The sequence below is a fragment of the Podarcis liolepis genome (genome assembly GCF_965112155.1).
Source record: "Podarcis liolepis genome assembly, chromosome: 6".
NCBI classification, from domain to species: Eukaryota; Metazoa; Chordata; class Lepidosauria; order Squamata; family Lacertidae; genus Podarcis; species Podarcis liolepis.
The window spans coordinates 98942674-98959580 of NC_139559.1; the positions used below are offsets into that span (position 1 = coordinate 98942674).

At 49.4% G+C, this 16907-nt stretch overlaps 1 protein-coding gene across 13 annotated transcripts in view; it reads left to right on the forward strand.

The window, feature by feature from the left end:
• The window catches only part of PDE4DIP (phosphodiesterase 4D interacting protein), a 107962-nt gene that overhangs the window by 86626 nt on the left and 4429 nt on the right, over positions 1-16907 (forward strand). For 8 of the 13 annotated variants that reach the window (XM_083507002.1, XM_083507004.1, XM_083507005.1 and 5 more), the window contains 12 exons: positions 411-527; positions 2042-2489; positions 3196-3431; positions 4655-4706; positions 5435-5673; positions 6898-7032; positions 8564-8752; positions 9980-10270; positions 11053-11184; positions 11979-12156; positions 14092-14216; positions 15846-16021. In XM_083507002.1, coding sequence (XP_083363128.1) covers positions 411-527; positions 2042-2489; positions 3196-3431; positions 4655-4706; positions 5435-5673; positions 6898-7032; positions 8564-8752; positions 9980-10270; positions 11053-11184; positions 11979-12156; positions 14092-14216; positions 15846-16021 — 2318 coding nt within the window. The remainder of the gene's footprint in view (positions 1-410; positions 528-2041; positions 2490-3195; positions 3432-4654; positions 4707-5434; positions 5674-6897; positions 7033-8563; positions 8753-9979; positions 10271-11052; positions 11185-11978; positions 12157-14091; positions 14217-15845; positions 16022-16907) is intronic. The other 5 variants (XM_083506999.1, XM_083506998.1, XM_083507000.1 and 2 more) reach the window with 2 other exon arrangements.

The window sequence follows — 16907 nt, forward strand, 5'->3', positions numbered from 1 at the left end:
CAATCAACAGTTCACTTCAGTTAATTTCAGCTTGTATGTAGGCTTCAGTGGCCGAGTTATCTTCCTTTTTGGAAGTGGAGATTTTGGTCATAGGGAGCACAGTGCTTCCTCTCACGGGATGCAGCCATTTAACCCAGAATCACACCATTATTGATAATAATCCAAAAATGCTACAGGAAAGTGTTGTGGATGGCGTGCAAAGGCTGCAGGGAAGAAAGGGACTCCCTGTTTCGTGTGGGCTCTGCAACTGCTGTTCTCTTCCTCAGTCTTTCCCTCAGGATTATGTTCCCATGGGGGGGGGGGCAGAGAGGTTGTGTCCTGGAATTTGCAGAGGTGCCCAAGGCTCTCTAGTAGCCTTTGCCCTTCAGCCAAAGGCAAGAGGCTAGTATTTTTGGCTTTCTTTGTAACAGGCGAACCCACGGTGCAGCAGGACACCAAGCAGATACAAGTGGATCTCCAGGACCTGGGCTATGAGACCTGCGGGAAAAGCGAAAACGAGGCTGACCGAGAAGAGGCAACCAGTCCTGGTAACATGGAAGCCCCCCCCCCCCCAGGCCGGCTGTTGCTGCCCCCAAGGCCTTTTTGGAGTTCCAGCTGAGCTCTTGCACCGCAAGTGACCGAGGGGGGGGGGTAAAGCAAAGGCCTCCCAATGCCAGAGTGATTCTAAAAGTGGGATATATCTAGGGCAGAGGTTTTCAACCTTTCTGAGTCCCCGGCTCCCTTGAGCAATTACATTCTTTCTGCAGCACCCCTGTGGGGCTCAGGAGCCCAGTTATGTCCCCCCTTGCCTGCCGAGCTGGCAGCCTCTCACCCTTTTTTGAACACCCTCTCTTGTGGAGGGTTCCCCCAGCCTCCTCCCCTCTCCCCTCTCCTTGGGTGTCCTCTGAGCAGCCTCTGCCACCGCCCCGGTCTCTGAGCTGCCCCCCGCCAAAAAGAGAGGTGCTTCCTCACACTGCCTGGGAAGACGGTGGCCCCTTGCTCACCTTGGGAGGCAGCAGGCACTGCTGGGCCTGCATGGTGGAAAAGCTCCCCTTCGGCACCAGGCACTCACCTCCCAGGCAAGCCTTGCACACAGCAAGCTCCAGGAAGGCCAGGGCAGCACCTGCCCGCCCTATCACTGGTCTGCCCATTCCCAACAGCAATGGTTAGTGGACTGGCTGGCTGGGCTCCCTCAACCACTTGCTTGCTTACTCCAAGGCTGCCTCAGTTCCTGGCAACCAGCACCCCCTGGCCAGCCCCAGAGGCACCATTCACCTACGGAGCTTGCAACCAGGGCTGCTGCCACAAACAGCTGTGCCAGCCTTTGGGGGGCAGAGACACAAGAGAGCCTCAGAGGAGGGAGGGAAGGAAAGAGGGGCAGAGGCCAGGGTGCCATAGCAAACTGGTTGAAAACCACTGGTCTAGGGACTATTTCATATGTTCATTGTGTTATTTTTAGCCGTACATCTAAAAAATTGTAAATGCAGCCCATGAGCTCTCAATCCACAGTGTGGTCCAGGAACAGCTGCCAGGAAGTTGGGATTTGCAGCAACTCCATATTGAGTGAATGTTTGGTGGAAAGGACCCTAATGCACAGGTGGAAACCCTTTTTGGACTGGTGGACCAGATCCTCATCTCCCTCCACCCTGTGCGCTAATCTTGACTACCTGTGAATCATCTGACATTATGATAATGTCAGGTGACTGATAGGTGAGCTCCTGGGGTGCAAGAAGGGGGTCTGCTTCACCAGCAGGACTGAACCCCATCAGCTGATGTAACACGTATCATGCCATACAAAAAAAGAGAGAAATATATTTTGAAGCTGCCAAGAAAAGGGATTTGCAGCCCCAAATACCTTTGTCAGGGGCTCATTTCCTGGTTTCTTAATGAACCAATCTCAAAGTCTGTTAGAACAAAATTTTAAAATCCCAATTATGTCAGCTGGTGGGCGTGGCTTGGGGGAAATGGCCTTGTGGGCCAACTTGCACCCCCTGGCAGGGCAATATTGGTCGTGTGTCCCGTCCCCCCGCCCTAATATCTCACCTTTCAGTTGTTTCCCCAGAATGTGAAGAACATGATATGTTCCATGAGGAGTTGAGGCCTAGAAAGAACATGCTGGGCTCCCCTCCCAGCCCATGTGACGATGCTGCCATTCTCCGCCAGCAAGTGCGGGACCTCCAGCTGCAGCTGCAGAGCTCGCACAGAGTCATCCAGAACCTGCAGAGTCATGTGCGCTCCATATCTGCCACGAGCGACGATGGCTCTGGGGGCGAGCGCCCACTCCAGCAGAAACCAGGCTATGCCCTGGGCAGCTCCCCCTCGCACAGCATGACGGAGGAAGATGAAGGCTGGTACTCAGACAGCCTGGGCTCCTTCTGCCCCACCAGCCTCCAGCCCAGCCGAGACCTGGCCAGGCTCATCCAGAGGGTGTCCCTGCTGGAGGCTCATCTGGGAGAGAGCAAGCCCAAGTGGCTGCTGGCCGAGGAGCTGAAGCCTGCAGCATCCATGGGGTAGGATTGAGGCAGAGTTCCAGGGGGCAGGGGGAACTGATCTGCTGGGCCTGGGAGAGACGGACCTTCACAAGTGCCTTCTTGCTCCTCCTTTGCCAGGGGGTGGAGCCCATTAAAAGGCTCTGTAGATACACTTGGTCTTCTGGATATCCTCTGGTATATTCAATATACGAGCCGTTTCCGCATGGCAGAATATTCAAACAACATTTTATTATTATAATTACTAGTGCTATTATTATTATTATTATTATTATTATTATTATTATTATTATCATCATCATCATCATGAATATTAATCAAATTTTTATACACCACTTAATTTGCAGATCCCAGGGCCATTCACAAGATAAAATCACAAAATACATAATATAAACAGGAACAAAAAACCCCATAAAACGTTAACGCCTTCTTCCCCTCCCACAAGACATGGAAACGGGTGTCGCATGTTAATCAGCCCAAGGCCTGGTTGGAGAGGAGCGTTCTGGCCTGGCACCTAAAGGTGTATAACCTCCCTGAGGAGAGCATTGACCTTGTGAAATTAATTTGGCAAAGTCAAGCAAGAGTTGTGGATCCGTTCCAAGGGGTCTTTTTCCCCACGGCATCCCCCGAAAGTCCAGTGCCTTTCTTCCTCACTGGGGGCTGAGTGTTCCTCCATCACTTGGTGAGGGGGGAGCCTTGCCTCTCACGGTCCTCTCTTCTCCTGCAGGAAATACAATTCGTTGGTCCAGGCTCAGGCTCGGGAGCTCTCCCATTTGCGCCAGGTGATTCGGGAGGGACGAGGGGTGTGTCACCTGCTGAAGCAGCACTTCCAGGACACCATCAAGTCCTTTGAGGAGCTCCTGAGAGGCACCGACTTTGATTACTTCTTGGGCCAAAGCTTCCGTGAACAGCTGGCACAAGGGAGTCAGTGGGCAGAGCGGCTGGCCAGCAAACTGAACAGAAGTGAGTTTCCTCGGCTCTCACAGTCTTTGAGTTTGAGGTCTTGTAGGGGTGCAGATAGGGACCCTGGCACCCGCCTGAGAGCTGCTGGAACTGAGTTCCGGCAAGTTCCAGCTGCAAAAAAAGCCTTGCCAGTGGGGAAGTACAAGCTCAGCTTCCTTCCAAGCCAAGGTCTCACCTGGGATAGAGGCGTTAACATGACAAAAGGGCTTGAAGGCCCATCTTGGGCCTGGGCCATGGGGATGGGGGGTTGTTTGAGGTGTCATGAAAAGAGCAGGGTGTACTGAGAAGAAGAAGAAGGGGAGAATAGATAGAGATCCATCTTTGGGAGGGTGGATGCAGAGCTGGCTGGAAGACATGCCTTGAACTCCAGTGCTGCTCTGCTGTGGGGATCAAGTCCCTCTTAAAATGACCAAGCTATGACAGTCTCCGCTGTGTCTTCAATCCTCCAAAGGAACACAAACCCTGGGTGAGCACCTGGAACTCCTGGGAATCTTGCAACCACTCAGCAGAGAGTGGGAGTGGTGCCCAACTTCTGTAACACTACTTAACTATCTGCTGTGGGCATTCCTTTGACTGGGAGCATTTGCAGCTTGAGTGAGTTAGAGTGGAATGTTCACTTACAGTTTCTGGAGTTCAAAGGCTTTATTCATGCAGAAACTATTTACAGGACAAGTGGAGAAAGAGAACATAGCAGATGTTTTGTCTCAACAAGTTGGGAGAGAGAACAGACTAAAGTGGTTCAGCTTTTGCAGGTGGAGTTAACTTAGACCCATGAGTGTTGGCTTGATCACTAGACAAACAGTTCCCTCATGTGGTTTAAAGTAATATGTTCATTAGCGGCAAGCTCAAGAGAAGGAAATGTTTTTGCTTCTCTCCAACAAGCAGTTATTCCCACCATACAGCTTGAGTGCTAAGGCCTAGAGACAGTGTGTTCATGCTTTATTGAATCTTTGACTGAGACAGGTTTTACAATTAGGCTTTCCTAACATTGTCTGCGAAAAAGTCTGAAAACCATATAGGCAAGGTTTTTAAGAAGCTTTTTTTTTTTTTTAAGGGCAGTGTCTTGTTGGAGACTTTGGCGTGACATCAATTTTTCTCAGTATGGAACCCACATTTTCCTCATGACTTCCTGTTTTGTCCCCTATTAGAGAGAGGGAGAGGGAGAAAAAGTAGGGGGACTGCAAAATCATGGACTAACCCTGTTCCTCTGAATTCTGTTTCAGGGAATGACCTAAAAATGGAGGACAAATCTAGTCATGAACTGCTTACTCTGAGGTAACTGTAGTAGATTCCTAGCTGCAGGCTTATTTTGACATTACTTACTTCAAATTTGGTACGTCTACGCATCCGTTTTACTGCACATCTTATGTATGGTAAATTTTTGCCACTTGGCAGAGTGATACAGCTCTTCACTTAGTCAATGGACTTCTGTATCCAGTTTCTGTCCTCCCTATGGGCATAACTACCCCTCTGCTTCCTTTTTACTTGAAAAGTGTGTGTCACTCCCTCACTTGGGTCATGCCACATTACAATGCTTTTAATAAAGACATCCTGCTTTACTAGCCTCTGGAGACTCCAGGCTGAACCCCAGTATTGAACCCCAGTATTTCCATAACAATTTGGTGTTAGAAGTGGGATGCCTGGTCCTCTAGCTCAGGGCTGGGACACCTCATGCAACAACCGGTGGCCCTTAGCAGTGTGGGATCCTTTGTAGCCAACACATGTCCTGTCCTGTAATAAGTTATCTCCAAGGGAGAATTTGTGCCACAAGTAGACTTTGTGAGTTTGCTGGTTGGTTGGCACAGAGGACAAGAAAGAGATCGGCATGATGTTAAGGTGACAAGAAGACACCTTTAACATTTGTGTGAAACAATTTCACCTGCTCAGATTCCTTGTTCTGCACAGCCACTAAAAGGGCAGAGAGCCCTGCCCCCCCCCCAGGTGATGTGTCTTCTTTGGGGAGGTGGGAAGTCTCTCTGTGGAAATACTTTGTCCCTCCCCAGACTGAGCAAGGAGCTCCAGGAGAAGGAGCAAACCATCCAGAGCCTCCAGGCGAAGCTCCACCTGCGCTCAGTGTCACCTTCCAGCAGCCGCACCATCTCTGAATCGCCCCGTTCTGGCAGCAGCACTTCCTTTCTCTCAGACGGCCTGGACGGCTGCTCTGACATGGATGAGGGCAGCGAGCGTGTTTTCTGCCAGGAGGACCCTAGTGAAAACCAGCCCCACAGCCTCCGAAACAAAGGTATAGTCTGAAAGACCTGCCGGAGGAATGTTCTCTCTCCAGGACTGCTGAGTAGCATAAATTGTGCCAGGCGCAGAGACCTCCAAGGACAACGCAGCAGGGAACCTGGAACAGAGACTGGATCCTAGTTGCTCCAGTTCTACACGAAGGTGCAAGCGGGAGCGAACAGAACAGACCAGGCCTATCCAGTAGTCCCTTCTCTCCCAAGGCAGCCTCTCTAAGGCTCACACTTGGAAAAGCTCCATTGCAGACTTTCTCCACAGGGTGGGAGCTGCTCCTAGGGGGCTTCCATGCACAGATATATGTACAGTCTTGCTAAAAACTTTGCATGGAAAGTCAAAACTAAACCCACAGTGGGGTTCATGTGTCAGAGATTGCAAAAGGTTGCCAAACCATTTGGAATGAAGGGCTTGTGAGAGGTGAACAAGTAGATATCCACCCAATGGGATTGCTTGCTTTTATAAAGGAATAACACCCGAATTACAGGTATGGTGGGGTGCAGGATGGAGAGCATTGTAGAAAAGGACTGAATACATGCCTCCTGTTAGTAATAGGAGAAGAGACAACATATTCAGAACTGGGCACAAGATTTAGGTTGAACCACAGACGATCCATGTTACATAATGCTAAGTCTGGTGAATGTTGTTTTGTTCAGACATTTCCAAGTTCCCAAGGAATTCACAAAACCAAAGAGACACACACACACTGCACGAGTCTAAAAGCAATTTAGATTTGCAAGTGAGATATTCTGAATGTGTGTATCCACTCATCCGCCAGATATTCAGCTGGTGTAAGGTTAGAAGAAGGCTCAGATCACCAAACTACCTGGTCCTCACGGGGCACCCAAGGGCTTGGGAGGTCTGCACCATTGCTGTGTATATGGGAACATGCCTTGGTTGCATTTGAATACCATTTCTGAAGGTGGGAGGCAGATCATACCTGCAGTTCAGATGCTTGCTATACTTTTAATGAAATGGTTGTACGACGGCTTTTATTTTGTCTCTTCTCACTTAATATGAGCCACTTTGAGAGCACCATGTTTTCTTAATGTGTAGGGCATAAATTTAGCCAACAAACAAACAAATTATTATCGCTGTCCACATTTCCTCTCACTCTTGTCTCGTCCATTGTCATATGATCAGGGCTCCTTTGCCCCCAGAGTTTAGCCATGATACTCTCCACATGCAAAAGCATTTCCCATCCTCTCTTTGTGTCTTCTTTTAGACTGTTATTCCAGCAAATCTTCTGTGCAACCATCTCCCCCACCTGCTGCAGCCACATCTCCTGCTGCTCCAGCGGAGCCCATCCCAAGGAACCTTCTTCTATCTCCTTCACAAGCCACCCAGCAGCCTTGCAGAGGTATGGTGGACCACATAAAGCAGAGTGGAATGGTGGGCAAATTGTCGTCATGTGTGGACCTTTAGTTATAACTTAATTGATGTTATGAAGATCAACATACAACATAGACGTGTTAGGAGCAAAGGAGGATACAGTAAAGAATATTCAGGGATCTTAATTGTCAAGGGGCTAAAGCATCTCATTCACCTCCTCCCCTTGGGGCTGCTTATGACCCAGGCGTTTCCAGCTCAAGCCTCACTGCCTTTAGATGTGTCATAATATTGAAGACAAAATGTAACCACAACCTTTTCCCTGCATCTTCAACTTGTGGGGGAAACTCCCATGGAAGAGAATGATTTCCAGATGGCTTGAATTCCTATACTGCTTATTTTTAGAACGTAACACTCATCATCATCAGCAACAGCTTTCCCTCAGCTGGGCTGCCTGCCATCCTGCACCTTTTTTCTGAATCAGTCCTTTGGTGAGGAGGGAGAATATTTCCAGTTTCACCACATCTTTGTAAATGTTTATTTTTCTTCCCAACAAATATTATTTTATAAAGGTGTTTCATTGGGGGTGTAGGCCCAGTCAAAATTTCCTGGGAACCAGCAGGGAGCCAATGTCAAGACTTCAGAACAGGCACAATATGGCTGCATCTAGGAAAACCGCTCAGAATCCTAATAGCAGAATTCTGCACTAGTTGCCATTTTCAAACTGTCTTCAAGGGCAGCCCCATGCATAACACATAACGTACAGAGGGTAAAGGTAAAGGACCCCTGACAGTTAAGTCCAGTCGCAAATGACTCTGGGGTTGTGGCGCTCATTTCGCTTGACTGGCCAAGGGAGCCAACGTTTGTCCACAGACAGTTTTTCCGGGTCATGTGGCCAGCATGAGTAAGCCACTTCTAGCGAAACCAGAGCAGCACACAGCAAAGCCATTTACCTTCCCGCTGGAGCGGTACCTATTTATCTACTTGCACTTCATGCTTTCAAACTGCTAGGTTGGCAGGAGCTGGGACCAAGCAACGAGAGCTCACCCCGTTGCAGGATTCGAACTGCCGACCTTCCAATCGGCAATCAGTGGTTTAGACCACAGCACCACCTGCATCCCTGACCCAGAGGTTATCAGAGCATAAATAATCACAATCATGCTGTGTCTCTCCTGGAAAGCCCCCAGCTGACCAACCAGATGGAGCTGGTAAGAAGGACCCTTAGCCACCAAAGCCACAAGGTCAAGAGGGGATGGACAGATCAGCGTATGTCCATCCTGTGCACAAAAACTACTCTGCCTCATCCCATTTATGGACAGATCATTTTAGGGAAAGTTCTAAACTATCCACATAGCTGGGGGGGGGGGAGAGATGCTCTTTCATGGAATCAGTCATTCTCGCTGAGCAGACTTCTTGAGCACTCGCTGAAGAGGCGATATTGTGTCCTCCAAGCTGCAGCCAGCATCTTTGGAGAAGAGCCCACTTGGTTCATATGTTTGTCTGTCACCTCACCCTCTTAACCTTCTCTCTCTCTCTCTCTCTCTCTCTCATTCTGTGCCTAGGGTTCCATCCAGACTCTTTGTCCAAGCCAGCTGGTTTGGTTTCATTTGCCTCCAGGCCCTGCTCCTTCCTGCCTTTGGGGCCTTCTCCTCCAGCCCCAGCTCCACTCCTTGGCTGCTGCAGGACGCCAGTTTTCTCCCTGGCTGAGGCACAGCAGGAGCTGCAGATGCTGCAGAATCAGCTGGGAGAAAGTGAGCGCTTGGCCTCCCTCTCCAACGTCCCACATGGCTTGCATGGCTTGGTGAACAACCATCTTTGCATGGCCTGACTTCACCTCTTAGAGCAGGGAAACTCACCACCTCCTAGGATAGCAGAGGCCATTGCAGACCAACTTTTGTATGTTCATTCGGGGCTGGTATTTTGAGGGTTCCAGAAAAGCAATGGGCGCTGACACTGCAGGATGGACTGTGCTCCCTGCCGAGAGCAGGGCTGAGGGGGAAATTAGATTCCGTTTGCATTTAAAGGTGAAGCCACTGAATTCACACTTCTCAAACAATATGAGAACCAAATACAGTCATCCTTCAACATCTTTGCTTCCCTCAGCCAACCTTTATTTCTGGGCCACAGTGAGGACCAGAGATGCCACATCATCACACAATAGATCCCCAATTAGGATCTTCTCCCTCTGTGTGTATTTTAAATGAATCTTTAATCTCAGAGGATCCAGATCAGACCGGGAATTTTAACAGGTAATCCTCCCCACCCCACCCCCCGCACCATATTCCAAATTAGAACAATTTATCCCCATCCCTCCCCAGCTTCTGGAAGGATTTTAATCAGGAGAACATTGAGGAGAAAGGGGTCAGCCCCCTTCCCTGATCCCCAGTGTGAGTTGAGCACCCATAGCTCCCTCCCTTTCTATCTCTCTCTCTGTGTATCTATAATCTCCCACAGGAGATTCTGATTACAGATCTCCCATGTTACATCTAGTGTGGTTTGAGTTGCCTTGCTTTCTGAGTCTTTCTTATTGTTGGCAACTTGACAGCTGAAAGGACTTGCGGGCAATATCAAGAAACAATGTGTTGTTGTTATTTATTGCACTTACTAGCTGTCATGTTGTTTTATTTCGCTCTGAACTGCATCTGCTTTTCTTTGCCCTTAAACACTGTCGTAGCCTAGAAAACCCAGACTGGTTTCATAGACAGCAGGATTTTTCCTGAATACTAACAAATCCTCCACCAGCAAGAAGCAGGTGCCTAATTTTTCTCTCTAGAATTGCACCCAATATAGAGTTGTGTTCTGGTTTTCAGATGCCAAATACCTGGACACATGCTGTAGGCAGAAAGTGGGGAAGTTGGCTGAATGGAGTAGACAGCCGCAGCAGTCCCCACTCCCATGGAAAGCTTGCAGTGTCACATAAAAGTGAGCATGGTGTCCTGCCCTCCTCTTTCTGACTTTCTGCTGTCCCCTCTGCCTAGGTGTGCAGCTGCCAGCTCTACCTCCTGTGACGTCAGGGTCACCGGCTGGCTGCCTTTCTACCGGCTTCCCTGCTGTCTCTTCCAAGCCCTGCCTCCAGGCCTGCCCTCATGTGGACCAGTGGCTTCCCATGCAAAACTCTGCTGAATGGAACAGGAAATCTGAGGGGTGGGTGGGGGAGAGCAACCCCCCCTGTTGTATGCACCTGAACTTCAGAGAGCCACAGGAGAGATGTCTCTCTGGAATCCTGCCATCATGTTCTTTAGCAACACTTTCTAGCCAGAAGCTCTCAGGTAAACCCTGCGGTCCTGTCCTCTTCATTGCATGAGTCATGAGAACCATCCTTACCAGCCTTCTTTGATTGCATGGTTCCAGTGTAAGATACCACTGAGTATTCCTTGGATCATGAGTGACATCCTGCTCTGGATCAATGGGCATTTCCGGGCCTAGGTCTGGTGAGATTCACCAGCATTTACTATTACTGGTATTACGCAGGTGGCGCTGTGGTCTAAACCACTGAGCCTCTTGGGCTTGCAAATCAGAAGGTCAGCGGTTCGAATCTCCATGACAGGGTGAGCTCCTGTTGCTCTGTCCCAGCTCCTGCCAACCTAGCAATTCAAAAGCATGCCAGTGCAAGTAGTTAAATAGGTACTGCTGTGGCCGGAAGGTAAACAGCATTTCTGTGCTCTCTGGCTTCTGTCATGGTGTCCCGTTGTGATGGAAGCGGTTTAGTCATGCTGGCCACATGACCCAGAAAGCTGTCTGTGGACAAACACCGGCTCCCTCAGCCTGAAAGCGAGATGAGCGCTGAACCCCATAGTCACCTTTGCCTGGACTTAACCATCCAGGGGTCATTTACCTTTTACCTTTGCCTTAATATTGCTCTTGTAGAACCGGATGTGTGATTCCACCTTTTCATGCCAGGTTATAAATTTGAGGATGATAGTAGCTTGCACAGGTCAGGTCTCCTTCCTATGCCAGGAAATTCCCAGAGCTTCAGAATTACTTTCGGCACATCCTACCTTGGCTCTCATCTCTCTTGCATCTGTGCCCTTCCTTGCTGCTTTGAGCACAGCTGGTGGTCTGCTAGAGGAACACCTTTCTGAGATCCAGATTCTCCGCCAGCGCCTAGAAGAGTCCATCTCTGCCAATGATCAGCTGCGGGAGCAACTGGAAAAACGCCTGTCCCTGGTGCCAAAAAGTCATGGTAAGAGGAAAGGCATCCTCACCCTCTCCTCAGGGAGAGATCTGCCACAGGTGGCACTCAACCCCAAAGTGCTCTGTTGGTGTCTAGATATCACACCCGTCACACACACACACACCCCTCAGCTGGGATCCAGAGGAAGCAATAAAATTGACTGAAGGCATTATACAGGAAGACTTTAATTTAGAAGGGGCCTTTCCTGAATGGGACCATGAGTGACTAGACATTACAGAATAATCTTGGAAATGCAGAAGAGTGTTATTGGGTAAAATAGCAGTATGTTAAAGTTCTGTTTAATTCCGCTCCAAGTTGAAAAGCTCTAAGGGGCTCTCTGTATATTTCGTACTTTCAGATCATACTCAAGTACAAAATGCTTGTAGGAAATGCCCCTCACTTTTCCTTCCTTGCATCCAGCCAGCCATTCAGAGTGCAAGGGATCTCTCCCCTCCCCTGTCTTCTGCTGTACCTGGATGGCGAATGGAAAGAACTGAAGTCCAGCTTGCCTCCCAGAAAGCAGACCCTTCAAAGTCATTTCCCTTTCTGCCAGTCTGTGTGCCATATGGGGAGGGAGCAGCTCTGAGGCTGGCAGGAGATGGAGATCAAAGCTCAGCTTGGACAGCTGGCCTTTCCATGTCAAGGCCACCCTCCCTTCTACAGCAGCTGGAGAGTCTGATGGTCACATGTGAAAAGGCACTAACATTTTTATTTTAATCAAAGAAATAATGGCAGTGTAGTTGCATTCTGTTGGAGGACTCTTTAGTAAGATAAAAGCACCCCTGACTCTCTCCCATCCCCAGAGCTGGAGCGGCTGCAGGAAGCTCTGCTGGCATCCCACTCAAAACGGCATGATGGCGAGATGGAGCTGCACCAGCAGCGAGCTGAGCAGCAGCGGTTACAGGAAGAAATCCGAGGCAAGCAGCAAGACTTTGTGCACCTCCAGGAGGAGTTTCTGGCTCTGCAGAAGAACAATTCCAGGTAGGCCAAACAGAATGGCAGAAGTCAAGGAGATGGAGCATCTCCTTGCCCTCAAAGTCTTATGGAGATAATAATAATAATAATAATATAATAATAATAATTTATTATTTATACCCCGCCCATCTGGCTGGGCCTCCCCAGCCACTCTGGGCGGCTTCCATAAAAACCAAAAATACAATAAAATATCACACGTTAAAAACTTCCCTGAACAGGGCTGCCTTAAGATGTCTCCTGAATGTCAGGTAGTTGTTTATCGCCTTGACATCTGCTGGAAGGGTGTTCCACAGGGCGGGCGCCACTACCGAGAAGGCCCTCTGCCTGGTTCCCTGTAGCTTTGCTTCTCGCAATGAGGGAACCGCCAGAAGGCCCTCGGCGCTGGACCTCAGCGTCCGGGCAGAATGATGGGGGTGGAGACGCTCCTTCAGGTATACTGGACCGAGGCCGTTTAGGGCTTTAAAGGTCAGCACCAACACTTTGAATTGTGCTCGGAAACGTACTGGGAGCCAATGCAGGTCTTTCAAGACCGGTGTTATATGGTCTCGGCGGCCGCTCCCAGTCACCAGTCTAGCTGCCGCATTCTGGATTAGTTGTAGTTTCCGAGTCACCTTCAAAGGTAGCCCCACGTAGAGTGCATTGCAGTAGTCCAAGCGGGAGATAACCAGAGCATGCACCACTCTGGCGAGACAGTCCGCAGGCAGATAGGGTCTCAGCCTACGTACCAGATGGAGCTGGTAAACAGCTGCCCTGGACACAGATTTGACCTGTGCCTCCATGGACAGCTGTGAGTCCAAAATGACTCCCAGGCTGCGCACCTGGTCCTTCAGGGGCACAGTTACCCCATTCAGGACCAGGGAATCCTCCACACCTGCCCGCCTTCTGTCCCCCAAGAACAGTACTTCTGTCTTGTCAGGATTCAACCTCAATCTGTTAGCCGCCATCCATCCTCCAACCGCCTCCAGACACTCACACAGGACCTTCACCGCCTTCACTGGTTCTGATTTAAAAGAGAGGTAGAGCTGGGTATCATCCGCATACTGATGAACACCCAGCCCAAACCTCCTGATGATCTCTCCCAGCGGCCGCATGTAGATGTTGAAAAGCATGGGGGAGAGGACAGAACCCTGAGGCACCCCACAAGTGAGAGCCCAGGGGTCTGAACACTCATCCCCCACCACCACTTTCTGAACACGGCCCAGGAGGAAGGAGCGGAACCACTGTATAACAGTGCCCCCAGCTCCCAATCCCTCAAGACGGTTCAGAAGGATGCTATGGTCGATGGTATCAAACGCCGCTGAGAGATCCAGCAGAACTAGGAAACAGCTCTCACCTTTGTCCCTAGCCCGCCGGAGATCATCAACCAGTGCGACCAAGGCAGTTTCAGATGGGAGCTGTCGGGTGTGGAGGCTGGATGACTAGGAATTGGGGTGGAGGGACGGGCTTTCTCGGAGCCATTCGCAAGGTTCCCTACAATGGCAGGCATCTCCACAGCAAAGACTAACAGGTTTAGTGTGGCGTAGGCTGTCCTGGACTGCAATCCATTTCATCTGAACATCTTATCACTCCAGTCCACAAAAGTTTATGGCCAGAATAAATTAGTTTTTAACTTGGTGAAATCTGCTTCATTAGTTTTACTGTAAGATTAATAAGACTAGCCTTTCAGAAAGCATCAGACATTGTTTGAAAAATAAAACCCCAAAACACTACAGTTGGAGGAAGGAAAGAACTTTTGCAGGAAGAGAACCCAAAAGGAGGGTGAATGGCCTTTGATCCCCCCCCCCCCGAGCTGGGAAAGTGAAGAAGAAGAAGGAACTCTGATGAAGCTGCCTTTAGGCTTTCTGCTTCGGCTTGTCCCTTCAGGATGGGCCTTGCAGAGACATCTGACTTCCCAGCCAGAGATGGCAAACTTCCATTCATTTCTTGGTGTTCTCCTTGCAGGCTTCAACATAGAGTGGCTCTGCTTCAGCAGCAGTGCGAGCAAAACCAGCTGCACTTCCAGACCCTGCAGGCTGAATTACAGGTCTATAAGTTGCTGTGTGGCCCGCAGTTGAAGGTGGCCTCAGGTGGGTACTAAGCTGCTTCCTGGGACACCCCTGGAATGCTCCTGGGGGTGCTGGCTGGTTGGGCCTGGGCACTGGAGAAGCAGGTGGAGGCCGAGAGGGCAGGACATCGGATCTGCCTCTGGGAAGTCCGGAGTGGAACAGATCTATCCCGGAGCTCCTAGGAAGTCTTCCCAGGGGCCATAGGGTTCCCCGCTTACTTTGTTCACCACCACCATCATTAATACTTGTATACCCCTTAATATGCAGAATCTGTAAGCATTTTACATAAAACACAGTGAGATAATTAAAAAAGAATGCATATGCAACATTTAAGCAAAAAATACAAATATATCTGTAAAAACAGAGAAGCTATCAACAAAACATTCAGTTCAACATCATTAAGTAATGAAAAAGAACAACATGATGAATCTCATGAGCCCAGGAATGCCTGCTGAATGGGGGGGGGGGGGTGTTAAAGCTGGCCGCTGCTTCTGCCTCACATTCTGCAGTACATGGAAGACCCTTTGACCGCTGGTCAGGTGGATCAGGGTGGAGGAGAGTCCAGCAATAGCAGGAGAGCCACAGGTTCCCCACCCTTGCTTTATCTTTTAGATAAACTCAGCAACAGTTATTGGAGGGCTCTCAGAGAAGGCGTGTCATTCTCTTCCACTTTATTATTTTATTAGTGTTGTTTGGTACAAATTTTTTTGCTTGTATCTGTAAAAACATAATAATGAACTAGCAATTCCCTTCACTCCTAGATGCTGACAGAATGCTGGCTTGAGTAATTTGCCTTATGGCTCTTGTATCATTCCTCTTCCTCCTCAAGATTCGTGTGACTCTTTGATCCTGTTCCCATCATGACCAGACTGAAATTAATTAAGCATGTATTTATTCCCTAATCTTTTGGGAAGTTGCAATGCATTATGAACAGTATTGCTTGCTGGGTTGTGCAGTATCAGAGCAGGTATTGGATGAGAATATTGCGTAATATTGGGTGAGACGTCTAGCATAGTCAGAAGATTACAATAATAATGATCATAAAGTATTGCAACTTCCCAAAAGATTAGGAAATGGACATCAAAGGGCGACTTTTCAAAAGATTAGCTGCAGACCAATGGAACCTGTAGATAAATATGCTAGATAAATCAACTAAGTCTTTCCTCATATACCTTTTGAGTTGGCAACTCAAAAGCTGACAACTAATATACCTAAACAGAGCAGCCGACACCATCAGTGGATTATTTTAGGGTGGATGTCTTCCTTGATCCTCCCTGGAATTTTCACTAAGCCTAATTCTCTCCACACATGCAAGGAAAGTCATACCTGACCTGTGTGGATGCAGGTCAAGGCAATAGCCAGAAATTGCAGATCTTCATATTTCACCCAACTCTCACAAAGTTTTAGCAAGATCTCCTGCACTCTTGCCAGAAGTCGGCACTGCTTCTCCACTGGTGGTGGTGGGTGGGGCAGTGTGACCACGAGGGCAACAGCTCTTGGGCTTTTGCTGCCTGAAGTGGCTGCCTCCCCCCACCTCATAGGTGAGCCAGTCCTGCATCTGGTTGTAGCTGAAGAGAGCAAAGCCTGTGTGATCTGAACTCCAAAGAGGTGCTGGCCCAATTAGGTTCCAGTCTGGTGCTTTGCTTTCAGGGACACAGAAGCAGGAGAAGCCGGTGCTGTTAGACAATATCAGCAGCCAGGGGTCCCATGTGGTCAGCCACCTCAAGGACTACAGCACTCTTAAGAAACAGATTCTGGAAGGCAAGACTCTGATCCACAAAATGGCCTCTCTCCTGCATCCTGGCCAAGAACTACAGCAATCCAAGGTAAAGTGGGAAGATGCAGAAAATATAAACTCCTCCGGAGCCACGTGATCTTTCTCAGCCACACCATCATGAGACTGCGAGGCCCAGGAATGGCCACAGGTCGTTGGGACTGCAACAGTTATCACAGGGTATCTTTCCAGCCCACCTGGGCCATGGGGAGAAGAAAGGCTACTCCCTCATGTTAGGACAGAGGTGCTCCTGGGAGGACTTACTGAGACAGCTTGACCACCAAATGCATACTCTCCAGAATTACAGTCCCAGAATTAAAAAACCACCCCAGCTTCTGATTTGATCCCAGAATATCCCCATTTTGCCCGCCAGTGCTATTGCCCCCACGCTCAGGGAGGAGGGTGAGCTGGTGCTTGTCCCGAGTGGCGGTTGCCTCTTCATGGCCTTTCAATGGCTGCCACTGCTGGCCTCCTCCCTTGGGCAGCTTGTAGTGGCTGCTGAAGGGCAGCCAAGGAGGAGGAGAGGCTTTGGCTGCTGAGGCCCAGCGCCCCATGGTGCACCGGCTCCCAGGGGCAGGGAGAGGGCAGGAAGAAAGTGGGAGCAGAGCACAAGGAGTCTTGATTTTGATTTTTTAATGCTTTATGTGTCTTGCTGCTTTCTAAAATTTATTGATTGGCGTGTGCTTTTCTTTTTGTAAGTCTACCAATAAAATAAAATCTGGATTGAGGGGTTTTCTCAGGACGGTGGGGGGGGGGCATGCCCCGTTGGGGTGGTGCTGGTGGCCCTCACCATTCTTCTGACAGGAAATGCTCTGCAGGGCGGGGGATGCAAAAAATGGGGGGGGGGAGGCGGGTCAAGGAGGGCCAGTTGTCAGATAGTGAGAAATGTCCCCTATTTTCATCTGAGGAATGTTTGAGAGTATGCAAAAGTTAAACAG